We start from the raw sequence: 17893 nt of genomic DNA on the forward strand, positions 1-17893 counted from the left end.
GGTCCTGCCCACCAGAAAGACAAGATCCAGCCTCATCCACCAGAACACAGGCACCAGTCCCCTCCACCAGGAAGCCTGCACAACCCACTGAACCACCCGTAGCCACGGGAGGCAGACAACATAAACAACAGGAACTATGAATCTGCAGCCTGCGAAAAGGAGACCCCAAACACAGTAAGTTAAGCAAAATGAGAAGACATATAAATAGACAGCAAATGGAGGAGCAGGTAAAAACTCACCAGACCAAACAAATGAAGAGGAAATAGGCAGTCTACCTGAAAAAGAATTCAGAGCAATGATAGTAAAGATGATCCAAAATCTTGGAAATAGAATGGAGAAAATACAAGAAACATTTCCCAAGGAGCTAGAAGAACTAAGGAGCAAACAAACAAGGATGAACAACACAAAAAATGAAATTAAAAATTCTCTAGAAGGAACCATTAGCAGAATAACTGAGGCAGAAGAACAGATAAGTGACCTGGAAGATAAAATAGTGAAAATAATTACAGTAGAGCAAAATAAAGAAAAAGAATGAAAAGAATTGAGGACAGTCTCAGAGACCACTGGGACAACATTTAACTCACCAGCATTCGAATTACAGGGATCCCAGAAGAAGAAGAGAAAAAAGAGGGACTGAGAAAATATTAGGAGATTATAGTTGAAAACTTCCCTAATATGGGAAAGGAAATATTCAATCAAGTCCAGGAAGTGCAGAGAGTCCAATACAGGGTAAATCCAAGGAAAAACACACCAAGACACATATTAATAAAACTATTAGACATTAAATACAAAGAAAAAATATTAAAAGCAGCAAGGGAAAAGCAACAAATAACATATAAGGGAATCCCCATAAGGTTAACAGCTGATCTTTCAGCAGAAACTCTGCAAGCCAGAAGAGAGTGGCAGGACATATTTAAAGTGATGAAAGGGAAAAAAACTGGAGGATTCAGGCTCCCTGACTTCAGACTATACTATAAAGCTACAGTCATCAAGACACTACGGTACTGGCACAAAAACAGAAATACAGATCAATGGAAAAGGATAGAAAGCCCAGAGATAAACCCATGCATATATGGTCACCTTATCGTTGACAAAGGAGGCAAGAATATACAATGGAGAAAAGACAGCCTCTTCAATAAGTGGTGCTGGGAAAACTGGACAGCTACACGTAAAAGAATGAAATTAGAACACTCTCTAACACCATACACAAAAATAAACTCCAAATGGATTAAAGACCTAAATGTAAGGCCAGGCACTATAAAGCTCTTAGAGGGAAACACAGGCAGAACAGTCTATGAGATAAATGACAGCAAGGTCCTTTTTGACCCATCTCCTAGAGAAATGGAAATAAAAACAAAAATAAACAAATGGGAACTAATGAAACCTAAGATCTTTTGCACAGCCAAGGAAACCATAAACAAGATGAAAAGACAACCTTCAGAATGGGAGAAACTATTTGCAAATGAAGCAACTGACAAAGGATTAATCTCCAAAATATACAAGCAGCTCATGCAGCTCAATATCAAAAAAAGGAAACAACCCAATCCAACAATGGGTGGAAGATCTAAATCGACATTTCTCCAAAGATTGCCAACAAACCCATGAAATGATGCTTAACATCACTAATGATTAGAGAAATGCAAATCAAATCTACAATGAGGTATTACCTCACACTGGTCAGAATTGCCAACATCAAAAACTATACAAACAATAAATGCTGGAGAGGGTGTGGAGAAATGGGAACCCACTTGCATTGTTGGTGGGAATGTAAATTGATACAGTCATTATGGAGAACAATATGGAGGTTCCTTAAAAAACTAAAAATAGAACTACCATATGATCCAGCAATCCCACTACTGGGCATATACCCTGAGAAAACCATAATTCAAAAAGAGTCATGTACCACAATGTTCATTGCAGCACTATTTACAATAGCCAGGACATGGAAGCAACCTAAGTGTCCATTGACAGATGAATGGATAAAGAAGATATGGCACATATATACAATGGAATATTACTCAGCCATAAAAAGAAATGAATTTGAGTTATTTGTAGTGAGGTGGATGGATCTAGAGACTGTCATACAGAGTGAAGTAAGTCAGAAAGAGAAAAATAAGTACTGTATGCTAACACATATATATGGGATCTAAAAAAAAAAATTGGTTCTGACAAACCTAGGGGCAGGACAGGAATAAAGACTCAGAGGTAGAGAATGGACTTGAGGACATGGGGTGGGAAAGGGTAAGCTGGGATGAAGTGAGAGGGTGGCATGGTCATATATACACTACCAAATGTAAAATATATAGCTAGAGGATAGCAGCTGCATAGCACAGGGAGATCAGCTCGGTACTTTGTGTCCACCTAGAGAAGTGGGATAGGGAGGGTGGGAGGGAGATGCAAGAGGGAGGAGATATGGGGATATATGTATATGTATAGCTGGTTCACTTTGTTATATAGCAGAAACTAACATACCATTGTAAAGCCTTTATACTCCAATAAAGATGTTAAAAAAAAATCATGAGATGTGAAAAAATGTATAGGTTTGGGATTTTGGTCTTTTGAAGGGGAGGAATTTTTTTTTTTGCATTGATTTATATATTTTTAACAAAGAAAATGCACTCATAAGAGTATCAGCCGTGTGATCAGTTCCTTTTAGTGCTTTGTGTTTTCATGTTCAACAATCTAATGTCAAGATAAAGCAAAAAAATTAACTATAAGGAAAACACTCTCTTATCAATGGAATTTATATATCCAAAGATTGCATCTTAGGTAGTGCAAATCAACCATGTTAACTAAATTATAGTTTCAGTGTAGTTTCAAACCAAGATATTATAAAGTTCTCAAAATCAAGTTCCTTACTCTTGAGAAATCATCAACATTAAAAGGGACAAAATAATAAGCTCACTCATTAAGATGCACTAATAATTTAAAAAACATGATAAACGTCTTAGGTATTATAATGCAACCTTCATTAACAGAAAGACATTATTTCCTTTACATAGTTAATGTTTTAAGAAAAAAATGCTTCATTTGGAAATCATTTTCCTACCTTATTCTAATATTTAAATATGACTTCAATTTTATAAATATCAAAATATAATGTATACTCTTTAAAATCCCTTTAAAGGAGACTAAAGGAAAAAACAAAACAACCTACAATAACTTCTATACAAACATTTTCTTGTAATGGTCTCCAGTGTTACTATTTGTACTTTCTTTACTGTAGGATGCAACAATATTGAAGGTCCATAAATTATTTCTGGAGAGAGTTATTTTTAAAAAAGTAACTTTATGTGAACAGGGACTTACACATTCTGTGGCTGTGACTGTTAGTGAGCCCGAGATGACAGAATTTCCTCCATTAAAGCTCACTGAAACATCAAGAGTTCTGAAAGAAAATGCAGAAACAATAATTAAGAGTAATTAAAAACTGGAGTTTTGTGGAAATTTTTTCTTTCCTTAAATAATTCAGAATTAGCCAGAGAGTCTACTTTAAAAGTCAAAGCATTTGATCGGTTATCTTAGCGTTTTTTCTTTCTTAGTTCTAGTAGCCAGAGGCAAATTCCTTAAGTGATCAAATTGTTCCTAAAAGAAGCATTAATGTCAATAGAAACATGAAGAAATTCCTGTTGTTGTCATTGTTCTAGTTTAAAGTAATACATTTTTAGGAAATAAATTAAATTAAATAATTCCTTAATCCAGAAAAATGCTGAGATTGTTTCAGGTTCACAAAAACCTAAAATGGGGAAAATACTTCCAACCGACTTAGCTTTTCCCTGTCTCTAGACATTACCATTATCACAAGATCATTGTTTAAGAATATAAAAATGGAAATAGACAGAAACTGGGCATAGAGGGAAGTTACCTCAACATAATAAAAGGCATATATGACAAACCCACAGCCAACATCATTCTCAATGGTGAAAAACAGAAAGCATTTCCTCTAAGATCAGGAACAAGACAAGGGTGCCCACTCTTACCAGTATTATTCAACATAGTTTTGGAAGTTTTAGCCATGGCAATCAGAAGAAAAAGAAATAAAAGGAATACAAATTGGAAAAGGATTTAAACTGTCACTGTTTGCAGATGACATGATACTATACAGAGAATCCTAAAGAGGCCACCAGAAAGCTACTAGAACTAACAAATGAATTTGGTAAAGTAACAGAATACAAAGTTAATGCACAGAAATCTCTTGGATTCCTATACATTAAACTAATAAATGAATTTGGTAAAATAACAGAATACAAAGTTAATGCACAGAAATCTCTTGGATTCCTATACATTAATGATGAAAAATCAGAAAGACAAATTAAGGAAACAAATTTGCCACTGCAACAAAAAGAATAAAATACCTAGGAATAAATCTACCTAAGAAGGCAAAAGACCTGTATACAGAAAATTATGACACTGATGAAAGAAATCAAAGATGATACAAACAGATGGACAGATATACCATGTTCTTGGATGAGAAGAATCAACATTGTGAAAATGACTATACTACCCAAAGCAATCTACAGATTCAGTGCAATCCCTATCAAATTACCAATGGCATTTTTCACAGAACTAGAACAAAAAATTTTCCAATGTGTATGGAAACACAAAATACCCTGAATAGCCAAAGCAACCTTGAGAAAGAAAAACGGAGCTGGAGGAATCAGGCTTCCAGACTCCAGACTATACTACAAAGCTCCAGACTTCAGACTATACTACAAAGCTACGGTAATCAAGACAGTATGGTACTGGCACAAAAACAGAAATACAGATCAATGGAACAGGATAGAAAGCCCAGAGATAAACCCATACACATATGGTCACCTTATCTTTGACAAAGGAGGCAAGGATATACATTGGAGAAAAGACAGCCTCTTCAATAAGTAGTGCTGGGAAAACTGGACAGCTACATGTAAAAGAATGAAATTAGAACACTCCCTAACACCATACACAAAAATAAGCTCAAAATGGAATTAAAGACCTAAATGTAAGGCCAGACACTATAAAACTCTTAGAGGAAAACACAGGCAGAACACTGTATGAGACAAATCAAAGCAGGATCCTTTTTGATCCACCTCCTAGAGAAATGGAAATAAAATAAAAAATAAACAAATGGGAACTAATGAAACTTAAAATCTTTTGCACAACAAAGAAAACCATAAACAAGATGAAAAGACAACCTTCAGAATGGGGGAAAATATTTGCAAATGAAGCAACTGACAAAGAATTAATCTCCAAAATATACAAGCAGCTCATGCAAATCAATACCAAAAAAACAAAGAACCCAATCCAAAAATGGGCAGAAGACCTAAACAGACATTTCTTCAAAGAAGATATCAGATTGCCCACAAACTTATGAAAGGATGCTCAACATCACCAATCATTAGAGAAATGAAAATCAAAACCACAATGAGGTATCACCTCACACCAGTCAGAATGGCCATCATCAAAAAATCTACAAACAATAACTGCTGGAGCGGGCGTGAAGGAAAGGGAAGCTCTTGCACTGGTGGTGGGAATGTAAATTGATACAGCCACTATGGAAAGACAACCTTCAGAATGGGGGAAAATATTTGCAAATGAAGCAACTGACAAAGAATTAATCTCCAAAATATACAAGCAGCTCATGCAAATCAATACCAAAAAAACAAAGAACCCAATCCAAAAATGGGCAGAAGACCTAAACAGACATTTCTTCAAAGAAGATATCAGATTGCCCACAAACTTATGAAAGGATGCTCAACATCACTAATCATTAGAGAAATGAATGCCTGTGTATGCTCACACATATATATGGAATCTAAAAAAAAAAATGGTACTGATGAACCTAGTGGCAAGGCAGGAATAAAAACACCGATGTAGAGAATGGACTTGAGGTCACAGAGAGGGGAAGGGGAAGCTGGAACAAAGTGAAAGAGTAGCATTGACATATATACACTACCAAATGTAAAATGCATGGTTAGTGGGAAGCTGCTACACAGCACAGGGAGATCATCTCAATGCTTTGTGATGACCTAAAGGGGTGGGATAGGGAGAGTGGGAGGGAGGCTCAAGAGGGCGGGAGTATGGGGATATGTGTATACATATAGCTGATTCACTCTGTTGTACAGCAGAAACTAACACAACATTGTAAAGCAATTATACTCCAATAAAGATATTTTTTAAAAAGTTATTACAAGATGCACACTATTATATATAAAATGGATAAAAAATAAGGTCTTAATGTATAGCACAGGGAACTATATTCAATATCCTGTGATAAACCATAATGGAAAAGAATATGAAAAGGAATGTATATATGTATAACTGAATCACTTTGCTGTACACCAGAAACTAACACAATATTGTAAATCAACTATATTTCAATAAAATAAAATTTTTAAAAATATGGAAATAACAAACCATTGAAAGATAAAATATAAAGAAAGTGATCATGAAAGACAGAGTAAACTAAATGAAAAGAAAAAAGGAACATAATTTACATATTTGTAGGCATTTGTTGTAAATGTTCAGGATTTTAAAATATCCTGACAAAGGTAGAAAAAAAGGAGAATAATTTTTGTCCATTGCTAAGAAATATAGCTCTCATTCTGAAAATATGATTTCAACTAATAATACAATTAAAAATAATTACAATTTCATTTATTCAGATTCTAATAATTTATCATTTGGGATCAGTAGGTAATTTTTATTTCATAGCTCTAAGAAGATATCAAAGAGAAAAAGATGACAAGGAGTTTTTAAAGTATTGAGGAAACAGCTCTTTTCCAAAAGAGTTTATGAAGTATATTACCACAGAATAATCAGTATACCAACAAAACAAAGGTATCCATTCATTAATGTGGAAGCAGTAGGCAACATTTTGTTAACCTACCTTCTATAGAACACCATGCTCCAATGCTCACAAAGTATTCTAAATTCCAAGAATTAAAAGCCAGAAACTTTGCCTTAATTACTCTAAATTTAGACGATTTCTTCTCTATGCCTTGAGTTGTGTGCCAAATATTATTAGCTATTGAGAGTTAGGATAAAACGGAAGCAATCTCAAGCCACTGGTAAGATTTTCAGTAATGATGCTAGGGAGAGGAGATGAGAAATATTATTCAGTCCCTACCATGGGCCAGATGCTATCCTGGACACTTTATGGATATTATCTCATTTAATTCTTAAAAGAACTCTTAAAGTAAGTAGTTTCACAGTTTTACAGCTGGGGTACATAGGCCCCAAAATGTTAATTACCTTGCCCAAAGTGGTAAAGCTAGGATTCTCACAAATTTTGAATTCTTTCCATCATACCACACAGGCTTGAAGAAATGAAAGTTCTTAATGTGTTTTTTTTCCCTCAATGTGATATTTAGTTTGGATTCCTACAGGGCTAAAGCCCCCAGGAAAGACAGGACTAGCAAACTTCTAGCTGAACTCTTCTTCAAAATTCAGGATTACTCCTGTTAAAAATATTCCTTGTAAAATATTCCCTTTAAAACATTTTGTTAAAAAAAAAAAAAAGTTTAGCTAAATCCAGAAAAGAACAAGAACTTGGGGTACTTATATCAACTTAACTAAACTTCTGAACTATTCCAACACAGAATGCCAAGTGGCTTATTTAAGAAAGAAAACTTAAACCTACCTGCTTTTTCTGCAGAACTCAGTGCCTTGTTTTGCTTTGTTTTTTTTGGAAGATTAAGTATAGTTCAATCCAAAAATAATGTTTCCTAGATCCTAATTCCCCTACTTTAAAGCATGTACCAGAAAGCATATGACACAGAAAGCATGGTTTTGGTTTGTGGGGGAAGATTACTGGGTTCATAATAATGTATGATTGTTGCAGGTAATCTTATTGATTCAACTTTAAAGGGATCAGTAGACATTGACCAAAGTTGTTTATAATCTGGCACGTAGAACTCACCAGAAATGAACCAGTTCTCTAATTAATGAAGGAAACATTTAATGCTTATCCAAATGGAATAAGAACAGAAGATGTATTTTATAACAAAATTCACTCTTTTCTATAGTTTCCCATAGCATGCCGATGAGGTCTTGTAGGCAACCAAACCAATTTGCACATTATTCTTAAAATCTCAGTCTAGTATAATGTAGCTGGTGTCTGATCAAACTGAGTTAGTCTCCACAGACATGGAAAGCCACCGGATGATTCTTTTGACACATGGATTCAGTTGAAACAATATAATATTCACCTTCCTGAGAGCAGTAGTAGCACGATCAAACCACTGCCAGAAACAACAGTACTCATAATAACAGTGTTTATCGATTCCTTACTATGTTTTGTTTTTGGTTTTGGTTTTTATTGTGGTACGCGGGCCTCTCACTGCTGTGGCCTCTCCCACAGCGGAGTTACAGGCTCCGGACACGCAGGCCCAGCGGCCATGGCTCACGGGCCCAGCCGCTCCGCGGCACGTGGGATCCTCCTGGACCGGGGCACGAACCCGTGTCCTCTGCATCGGCAGGCGGACTCCCAACCACTGCGCCACCAGGGAAGCCCCGATTCCTTACTATGAGCTAAACACATTAACACATCTTCTCACTTAATTCTCACAACAACCCACTGAGGGAGGCTGTAGCATTGTCTCCATTTTCCAAATAAAGGACCTGAAGCTTAAAAAGGTAACTTACCCAAATATTGGACTTCTCTGGCTCTGTAGTCAAAGTGCTTCCACTTCTACTGCATACCACCTTAATCCTCAGTAAGTGCTTTAGGGTCTTACATCTAAATTTCACTCACTGGCGAGAGCTTTGTCTCACTTCTCCAGTGTCACTCTTCCAATTTCTTACTATATTCACATATTTCTCATAGTTATAATGGCATTTACTATATGATATTTATTTGTGAACATATGTGTATATTTTTATATGTATATATATTTGCTGGGAAATTTTTTCAGAAGTGTTGCAAACATGAAAACACACTCTAAAAGTTATTTCTGCTTTTAAATTTTGTTGTTTCTTTAGAAAAAATTTTGAAATTATTGGTATGATACTGGCACTGTTATGAGCTGCTACTTTTGTCCAAAGCTCTGCTACTCCATTGCTGGCAAACAGATTGACAAAACCCATCTCACCCTCTAACCCAGACTCAATACCTTGACCTTTCTTTGCCCCAAGACTCCAATATACGTATGTCATGTTTTGTCATATTTTATGTAACTTGCGCTAGTATCTATGGATTTCTCATTTTGATTGCTATATAACTTTTATTGCTGGTTAATATATTTAGGACAGTAGAACTCATACTCTCAGTTACAGAAACTTTATTATGGGCAAAAATGTATTAAAGCCACATTGTTTTCACATAATTCCATACAGGAGAGGTGAGTAAAGAGTTTATCTGTCCCAAGAATAAAATAAAATTGAAAAAGGGGATAATAGATTCAGCCCACATGTTGGGGAATCAGGAGTTATAGGTTTGAACCCTAGTCACTACCCTCTCAAGCTTGCATTCTTCAATGTGTAAAAGGGGGATAACTGTACCTATTTCAGAGTTGCTTTGGGGAGGAGAGCTTGACAAAATAATGTACATAAAATGTCCAACACAGTGCCTGGAACACAGCGGGTACTCTATAAATTACTGTAACATCTGACTATTTGTCTAAAAAATTATTCAGCTATCAAGATACTTTTATATAAACATTTTAGATCCAAGTTAAAAAACAGCACAGATAATATAGAAGAATGTATTGCAGCAAAGAAATAATTGCCTAATACTTTTTTGTTTACTTTGAAGAATTTCTCTTCTACTTACTTCCATATAAAAATAGAGAGAGCTAAATTGTTCCAAAAATGCCTAGTATAACATATAATGTCATGCAAGTTCACGTAAAGAAAATTTTCAAAGCTATTTCCTTCCTGTTACAAAATGTTATCTTGATAAAACCCAACACTGCAACTATGTTGAGCTGTGTGCTTGAACCTAACACTTAAAACTGTACTCCAGGGCTTCCCTGGTGGTGCAGTGGTTGAGAGTCCGCCTGCCGATGCAGGGGACACGGGTTCGTGTCCCGGTCCGGGAGGATGCCACATGCCGCGGAGCGGCTGGGCCCGTGAGCCATGGCCTCTGGGCCTGCATGTCTGGAGCCTGTGCTCCACAACAGAAGAGGCCACAACAGTGAGAGGCCCGCGTAACACACACACACACACACACACACACACACACAAAACTGTACTCCAAATTGGTTTCTGAATGTTGGCCAGTAAGTTCAATCAATCACTCAATCAGTCTATTACTCCAGTATTTATAAATTGCCTACAATAGGCCAACCTAGGCTGTGCTTGGTAATAGGGCTGCAATAACAAATGAAACACAGCATTACAATGTAATTGAAAGGAAGCCACATGAACAATTACAATAGAATGTGATATTAACTAAAATAGGTATAAGCACAAAGGTACTAGAGGACCATGTGGGAGTTACAACCGACTGAGCCTTGCACGGGGGCATCAACAAAGATTTCCTGCAGGAAGTCACCTCTATGATGAATCCTAAAGGATGATGAAGAATTAGTTAGGAAAAGAGATTAAAAAGGGATCCAGGAAGATGGAGCACTATTTGACAAACTGGAAGATAAGAAAGGCACAGAACAGTCAAGGAATAAAAGCCATTCAATATGGCATCAACACAGAACGTGAGAGTGAGAATATATGGCTTGAGGCCGAAAAGGAGAGTAGGAGGATAATGAAGAACCCAGGATGCCATATTTAGATATTTAGAATTAGTCTTATGAGTTTTTAAGCCAGGCAGAAATATGGTCAGAATTGTGTTTTACAAATATCACTTGTTGCATCATAGAGCAGGGATTGGAAGAGTAAATTTCTACAGTAGAAGACCAGTTAACAATGTCATAGTGTATTTCACTGTTGGTAGGAATCGAAATTGGTGCACCTACTATGAAAAACAGGATGGAGGTTCCCCTAAAAATTAAGAATGGAACTACCATATGATCCAGTTATTCCACTTCTGGGTAGTTATCTGAAGAATACAAAAACACCAATTCAAAAAGATATATGCGGAGGGTATAGGAAGATGGCGGAAGAGTAAGACGCGGAGATCGCCTTCCTCCCCACGGATACACCAGAAATACATCCACACGTGGAACAACTCCTACAGAACTCCTACTGAAGGCTGGCAGAAGACCTCAGACCTCCCAAAAGGCAAGAAACCCCCCACGTACCTGGGTAGGGCAAAAGAAAAAACAGAGACAAAAGAATAAGGACGGCACCTGCACCAGTGGGAGGGAGCTGTGAAGGAGGAAAAGTTTCCACACACTAGGAAGCCCCTCCGCGGGCGGAGACTGCGGGAGGCGGAGGGGGGAGCTTCCGGACCGCGGAGTAGTGCACAGCGACGGGTGCGGAGGGCAAAGCGGGGAGATTCCTGCACAGACGATCGGTGCCGACCAGCACTCACCAACCCGAGAGGCTTGTCTGCTCACCCGCCGGGGCGGGCGGGGCTGCGAGCTGAGGCTCGGTTTTTAGCAACGTAAGTGCCCACTGATGGATGAATGGCTAAAGAGGACGTAGTATATATGTACAATGGAATACTACTTAACCATAAAAAAATGGAATCTTGACATTTGTGACAACATGGATGGACCTTGAGGGTACTAAGTGAAACAAGTCAGATGGAGAAAGACAAATATGTATGATTTCATTCATATGTGGAATATAAAAACAAAGAAACAAAACAAAACAAAAACAAGCACCTAGATACAGAGAACAAATTGATGGCTACCAGAGGGGAAGAGCTGGAGGGCAAAATGGGTAAAGGGGGTCAACTGTATGCTGACAGATGGAAACTAGACTTTTGGTGGTGAGCATACTGTAGTGTATACAGAAGTCAAAACTTAATATTTGTATACATGAAGCTTATATAATGTTATAAACCAATGTTACCTCAATTAAAAAAAAATTTTAAAGAATTTCTCAGTGAATTTCAAATAAGGACCAAAGTAGAACTGAACCAAATAGTGTCAATGAGGGTAATCTGAAATGAAAATTGAGAGGTATTAAGCAGTTAGATTAAAAAGGACTTGGACATTCATAGGATGTAGGAGGTGAGGAAGAAGGAGTAGTTAAAGATGGCTTCAAAGTTTGTGTTTTGCACAGGAAGGTGGGTAATTTTGCACAGGAAACATGAAAGGAACAGGTTTGAACAGAAGTACATGAGTTTAATTTGGGAACTTCAGGTTTAATTTGCCTAAGGGAAATCCAAGTTAATGAGCTGACATTTGGATAGTGGACATTTGGTTGGTTTCAAGCTAAGGGAAAGATCTTGTCTGGAGATTTGGAACTCATAGCAAGAAAAGGAAGGCTTAGAGAAGGTGAGTTTATGGGTCAGGAATCCAGCCATGGTGAAAACTGACTAGGAACTGTAAGAAGAGGAGCCGGAGGTAACACTGGAGAAGAAACAGTCCCAGAGGTGAGACTATGAAGTCGTGAAAGACAAGGAAAGACCTTCTTCTGAGACAAGACTGGCCCACAGTGCAGATAATTCTGGGTGGTCAGGGAAGGCGAGGCTCAGAACTGAGGACTCCTTCAACTCCCTTTTCTATAAGTTGGTTCTACATTGTTTAGAATTGCTTACAAATATGTTCAACGGCTCTTTGCTCCATCCTCAGAACATTTAAGTAGAAGGATAGAAGAAACCTGAACAACTTAACAAAAAGACTGCTTGAAGTGCATTTTAATGTCAATTGGTCCTCAATTAATAGTGATAAAACTAGGGCTTCCCTGGTGGCGCAGTGGTTGAGAGTCCGCCTGTCGATGCAGGGGACACGGGTTCATGCCCCGGTCCGGGAAGATCCCACGTGCCGCGGAGCGGCTGGGCCCATGAGTCATGACCGCTAAGCCTGCGCGTCCGGAGCCTGTTGCTCCGCAACGGGAGAGGCCACAACAGTGAGAGGCCACAACAGTGAGAGGCCCGCGTACGGAAAAAAAAAAAAAAATAGTGATAAAACTAAATTCAAGGGTACTAAATTCATTCCACATGAGAAATTATTAAATAGTATTCTGATATATAACTAAGTAAATAAAATTCAAAGTCCTAACGGTCACAGTGCTTTAATTTAATGTTTAAAGATGTAAGACAATTCCAGAACAGGAGAACAGCTCATTGCCATACGTTAGGGCTACTCTGATCTGAGGAAATTTCATACTGCGTAAAATATGGTTGACATTTCAATCATAGCAACCTATTTGCAAAGTATTTATTTGCTGCTGACTTTAATGGATGTCCAATAAAAGACTGCCATTTTATGATCCATTTAAAAAGATGAAAAAATTAAATAAAATTGTGAAAGACATTTGCTGGAAGTAATAAATAATTTACCTCCAATTTGCACATACTGAAAATTAAACTGGCAACTACTCAAAAAGCTATTAAAATTATGGTGACTTAAGATATTTTGAAATCAAGTGCTACTATTTAATACTCTGCAGAGCTTTTTAAAAGTTAGCTTTATGCATAATAAATTATGAGGTGAAAATAAGGTTTCATATTTGTGAATAAAGGCTCTAGTTCTAGTTATGAATATATATACATAAATTAATATTTTGTTTAAGGATATTTTCTTCAAAGGGGTAAAAGGATAAAATAATTGAATAAAATAATTTCTTTTTGAGATAATATATGTATATAACTAAAACAAGCACTGCAGTCAGGAAGATTGCTAGATTTCAGAAGAAAAAAAAAGTTATATCAGAATTGTACTGGACATCACACCTACACTTTTATTGTAAATATTTTCAGTATTATACTGAAAATAACCCCATTTTAACTGCATTGTGTATCTTTTTAAATACTAAAAAGATGCTTCAAAATGATCACTCAATTTTTAGTGCCTTTCATCCAAAAAAGTCAAATATTTTAGTAATAGTAAAAACTTTAATAATATAAAATTTAAAAGCAGATATATAATAGGATTTAAATACATATTTAAGGAATATCTTCCATATCATCACATAGCTATCCCTCTCTGAACACCTTTAGTTACCAAAACACTCACTAAATGATTCCAATTTTTACAAAAATCGTTCTTATATTGAGCTGAAATGTGCCTCCTTTTACCTTCCACTCTTTCTTTCTCTTGTTCTTGGAGCAATAAAGAATAAGTCAAATCTATCTTTCACATGACAGACCTGACATTTGGAGAGCCGATGTGTCACACCTGAATCATGTCTTTTTCAGTATTTTAATTCAGTATTTTCACACTTGGCAAGATTTTGCTGGCCACCCTAGATGTACTCGAATTAACTATTGTTCCTCTTAAGAGACAATTTCTAGAACTGAATATAATATTTAGGATGGAGATGCAATGCAGATTAGGTGAACTTATCACATTTATAGGTATAATCAGAAAGCAATACACTGTGTGAACGAATACATAAATGTTCCACCATTGGGGGAGGGGTACAGAGAAATATAAAAACTGAGAGGCTCCTCAGCCTTAACCAATCTCACCAAGATTCTAATGTTTATATTCAAAATAAAGATATAACAAATGTCCTGGTATCCATGATTTAAAAAATAAATCCAGTCTCATTCCTCATAAGGAAGAGAAGAAAGAATAAAGTTATGGTTGCATTACCTGCTACTAAGATAATGGAATTGGGGATTGTGTAGGTATACAGATGGACAATATTTGGTCATCATGTGGTCTAGTGCTCCTGGAGTGGGTGGCTGGGTTCCCCTGAAGACATTCACCCATTGTCAGGGGGGCTATCAAGGCTGTAGCTTGGTGTCTCTGACAGACCAAGGTCCTGGCAACTAGGAGGAGACCCAGTGATTGACACATTCACATCTAGAATGTCTACTACGGGGCCTGAGTGCTGTGGATGCTTTCAAGTGTGCTCCATCCTCTGGTCCCCTCACTACAAGAAGCTCATCTCAGGCCATGGCTTTGCCCAGAGCCAGCTTGTTATTTGTAAGTACCGAACCAAGGTGGCTGAGCTCAAAGGTCACACAGTTCAGGTCCTCAGTCCAACCACGAGCCCAGATGGGGTTCCTGCAGCTATGGCGCTGCTTTGACATGGACCCTGAACAAGGGAGGAAGTGGGAGATCAGTGCAGCCAAAGCAGCCTCATCCACCAAGTCATCTGTTGACAACCAATTCATCACCTCAGTTTTCTGGATTTTAAAGAATTCTTCTAATAAAAAAAATATTTTGTCATGTCTCCCTCTCAAAAAAAACAAATTGATAAAATAAATTCACATAACCATACATATATAGGTATATATATATTTCTTTTAACTGTTCATGTGAGAAGCTGTGCTAAAGGCAGAATTTGTCAAACCAAGAAAGGGAAATGGAATTAATTTATTCCAGGCAAGATGAATTACATTTTAAAAAATCACAACATTGAGGAAAATAAGATTCCATTACCAAGTCAGGCTCTAACCCCAAGTCTGCCACACATGCATCTCAGTGATCCTTCAGTATCAGATGCTTAAAAATTTCCACATACACTGATGTCCCACCACTTCTTACTTAAACCCTCTGTCAACTGTCTTTCCACACTGCCTTTTAAGGGAACTAATACTATCAGTTTCATCTGATTTAGATATTTATTTCATATTTGCCAGAAGATTCTGGCCAATGTTTTTGAAAGCACATTTAACTATACCATATGCCTCCTTAAATCTATCAAACAAGCTGTAGGATCAGGCTCTGGTTCATTCTGTTCTGTTTTTCTTTCTTCACAATGTGTTTATGTATATTTACCCAATTTGCTCTGTTCTTCTTGCCAAATTACAGGTTTGAGATCTCAACTATTGCAGAGCAGCTGTGCTATTGTTGATGTCTTCCTAAACAAGGGTCAGAGAATAAGCCCATTTTGCAAGAACGGGTGACACCTGCACATTACACAAGGAGGCCACTGCCCTCAAAAGGGTAGGATCTGCAGAGCTTCACAGAGTCCTTCCTACTCAAACTTAAGACATTTTGGATCAAATGAACCACTGGCAGAAATTAACTCCCAAACAATCTACAGATTTTTCTAGGTAAGACAATTTGTTTTTTTAACCATATGACATTTTTAAATTAAATTGTGTCCAATGAAAAAAAAATAGGAAAGAACAATCTCAGAAAGAACAATCTCACCTTTACATTCTTTCTGTTTAAAAACTAAAAATATGTTCATTTTAGTCTAAAATTCTATACCAGATAAAGAAATTTAATACATAGAGATGTCTCTCAAAGAAAGGACTCCAAAGACCCATTCCAACGATGCTAAGCAATGATAAACCTGGATAAGATTTGCCCAGATAGCTTTAACTTTTGTTTACTCCACGACATCAATTTCCAAATGCAAACCTATGTCCTAGCTACTCTGCTACATTTTTAGTTCCCATCTCCAAGTAAAACATCTTCATGTTAAGCCTCTTTCAAACCAAAATTCACGAGCCCTGGATTTTTAAAGGAATAATCCTCAAAGAAAATGTAATTCAGGAAGTAACACAAAGATGAGAAAGGAACTCATAGAGCACACTAATGAGACGAGACACATGTCCATGGCTCCAGCTCTGAGACTGTGCATCTGGCTTTGAGGCTGTCTGTCTAGGGTTACTTCACCAGCATGCTGTTCATTATTTAAGTGAGAGGACAGGGGGAACCATCACCACATCTGTCACCCTCACACAGGAAAAACTTTCATCCATTGTTGGGCAAGATGTGTTTATTTGAAACATAGGCTAACTAGCTACTTAATGGTTTTGAATCCTTAGCCAAAAGCTAATTAGACAAACATATTAAGCACAGTCACCTTATAAGGCTAAACTGTTTCAGTTGTGTTGATTTTAATCCAATCTCATAAGAGAGCTCATCGCCTACAAAAGTATCTGAAGGAAATTCAAGGCAAAGGAAAGGTCCAAATTACTTGCAACATACTTAGTAGAACAAATAATGATGTCGCCAAATGTCCGATACATTAATAAATAAAATCTTCACATATTTTGCCTCAGTGGTGTCATGTACTTGATAGACAAAAAAGAAGCAAAAGTAATTATTTTAGACAGATTGCTTTCCAAAACATTCTCAGCTTGCTTGTAGGTGAAATATTAATGTCAAAAAGCAAACAAATGATTTTTTCTCGTGCTTGATATTTATTATGTCTTATATGATTTTTAGAAATCACATCTTCTGAGTATTTAGCCAATCTACACATCACTAAAGAATACCAGCAGTATCTATGGCAGTCTCTTAAAAAGGAGACTGTGCCCCAAGGCAAATTCTAGAGAAAACAAATTCAGTGTTGGATAGAACAGGTATATTGCATTTTATAACTACTTTGGAGAAGAAAGTAAGCTGTCTTCCTTAACTAGTCATTACTATGAAAAGGTCAAGATAATTTCCTGCTCTCTTAAATGGTATGATCCCCCAAACAGAATTCTGATCATCTTTCTCCTACCTGATATACCCAGTAATCAAATGCACTCTTTTAGCTCTTTATATAAATAGTAAATCAAAATGTTTGAGAAAAATGTATTCATTCTTTCATGCAACAAACATTTAGTGAATCTACTATCTGTCAGGCATTGTGTCAGTGCTAGAGATATAGAAAGAAACAAAATAAACCAAATTCATCCCAGCAGGAGGGAGACACAATAACAAACTAAATGCTTTGGAGAAAAAGTGAACCATGAAAAGAGAGTAGAGACTGTTAAACTCAAGGGAGGGGGAAGATTGTATGATTAAATAGGGTGACTGGCAAGGGCTTACTGAGAAGGTGATATGTTGAACAAAACTTGAAGTTGAGAGAGTGAGACAAGAAGGAAGGAGCCTTTCAAGCCACTGGAATAAGCTCAGGTGGTTAAAGAACAACAAAGAGGCCAGTGTGACCATAACAGAAGGGGCAAAAAGAGGATGAAGTTGGAGATGCAGTGAGGGCCAGATCT

At 37.0% G+C, this 17893-nt stretch overlaps 1 protein-coding gene across 2 annotated transcripts in view; it reads right to left on the reverse strand.

The window, feature by feature from the left end:
- ANTXR2 (ANTXR cell adhesion molecule 2) overlaps positions 1–17893 on the reverse strand; it is a 153362-nt gene that overhangs the window by 97894 nt on the left and 37575 nt on the right. For both annotated transcript variants that reach the window (XM_024754074.1, XM_024754073.1), the window contains exon 11: positions 3310–3388. In XM_024754074.1, coding sequence (XP_024609842.1) covers positions 3310–3388 — 79 coding nt within the window. The remainder of the gene's footprint in view (positions 1–3309; positions 3389–17893) is intronic.

Source organism: Neophocaena asiaeorientalis, unplaced genomic scaffold (assembly GCF_003031525.2).
Source record: "Neophocaena asiaeorientalis asiaeorientalis breed wild unplaced genomic scaffold, Neophocaena_asiaeorientalis_V1.1 scaffold148, whole genome shotgun sequence".
NCBI lineage: Eukaryota > Metazoa > Chordata > Mammalia > Artiodactyla > Phocoenidae > Neophocaena > Neophocaena asiaeorientalis.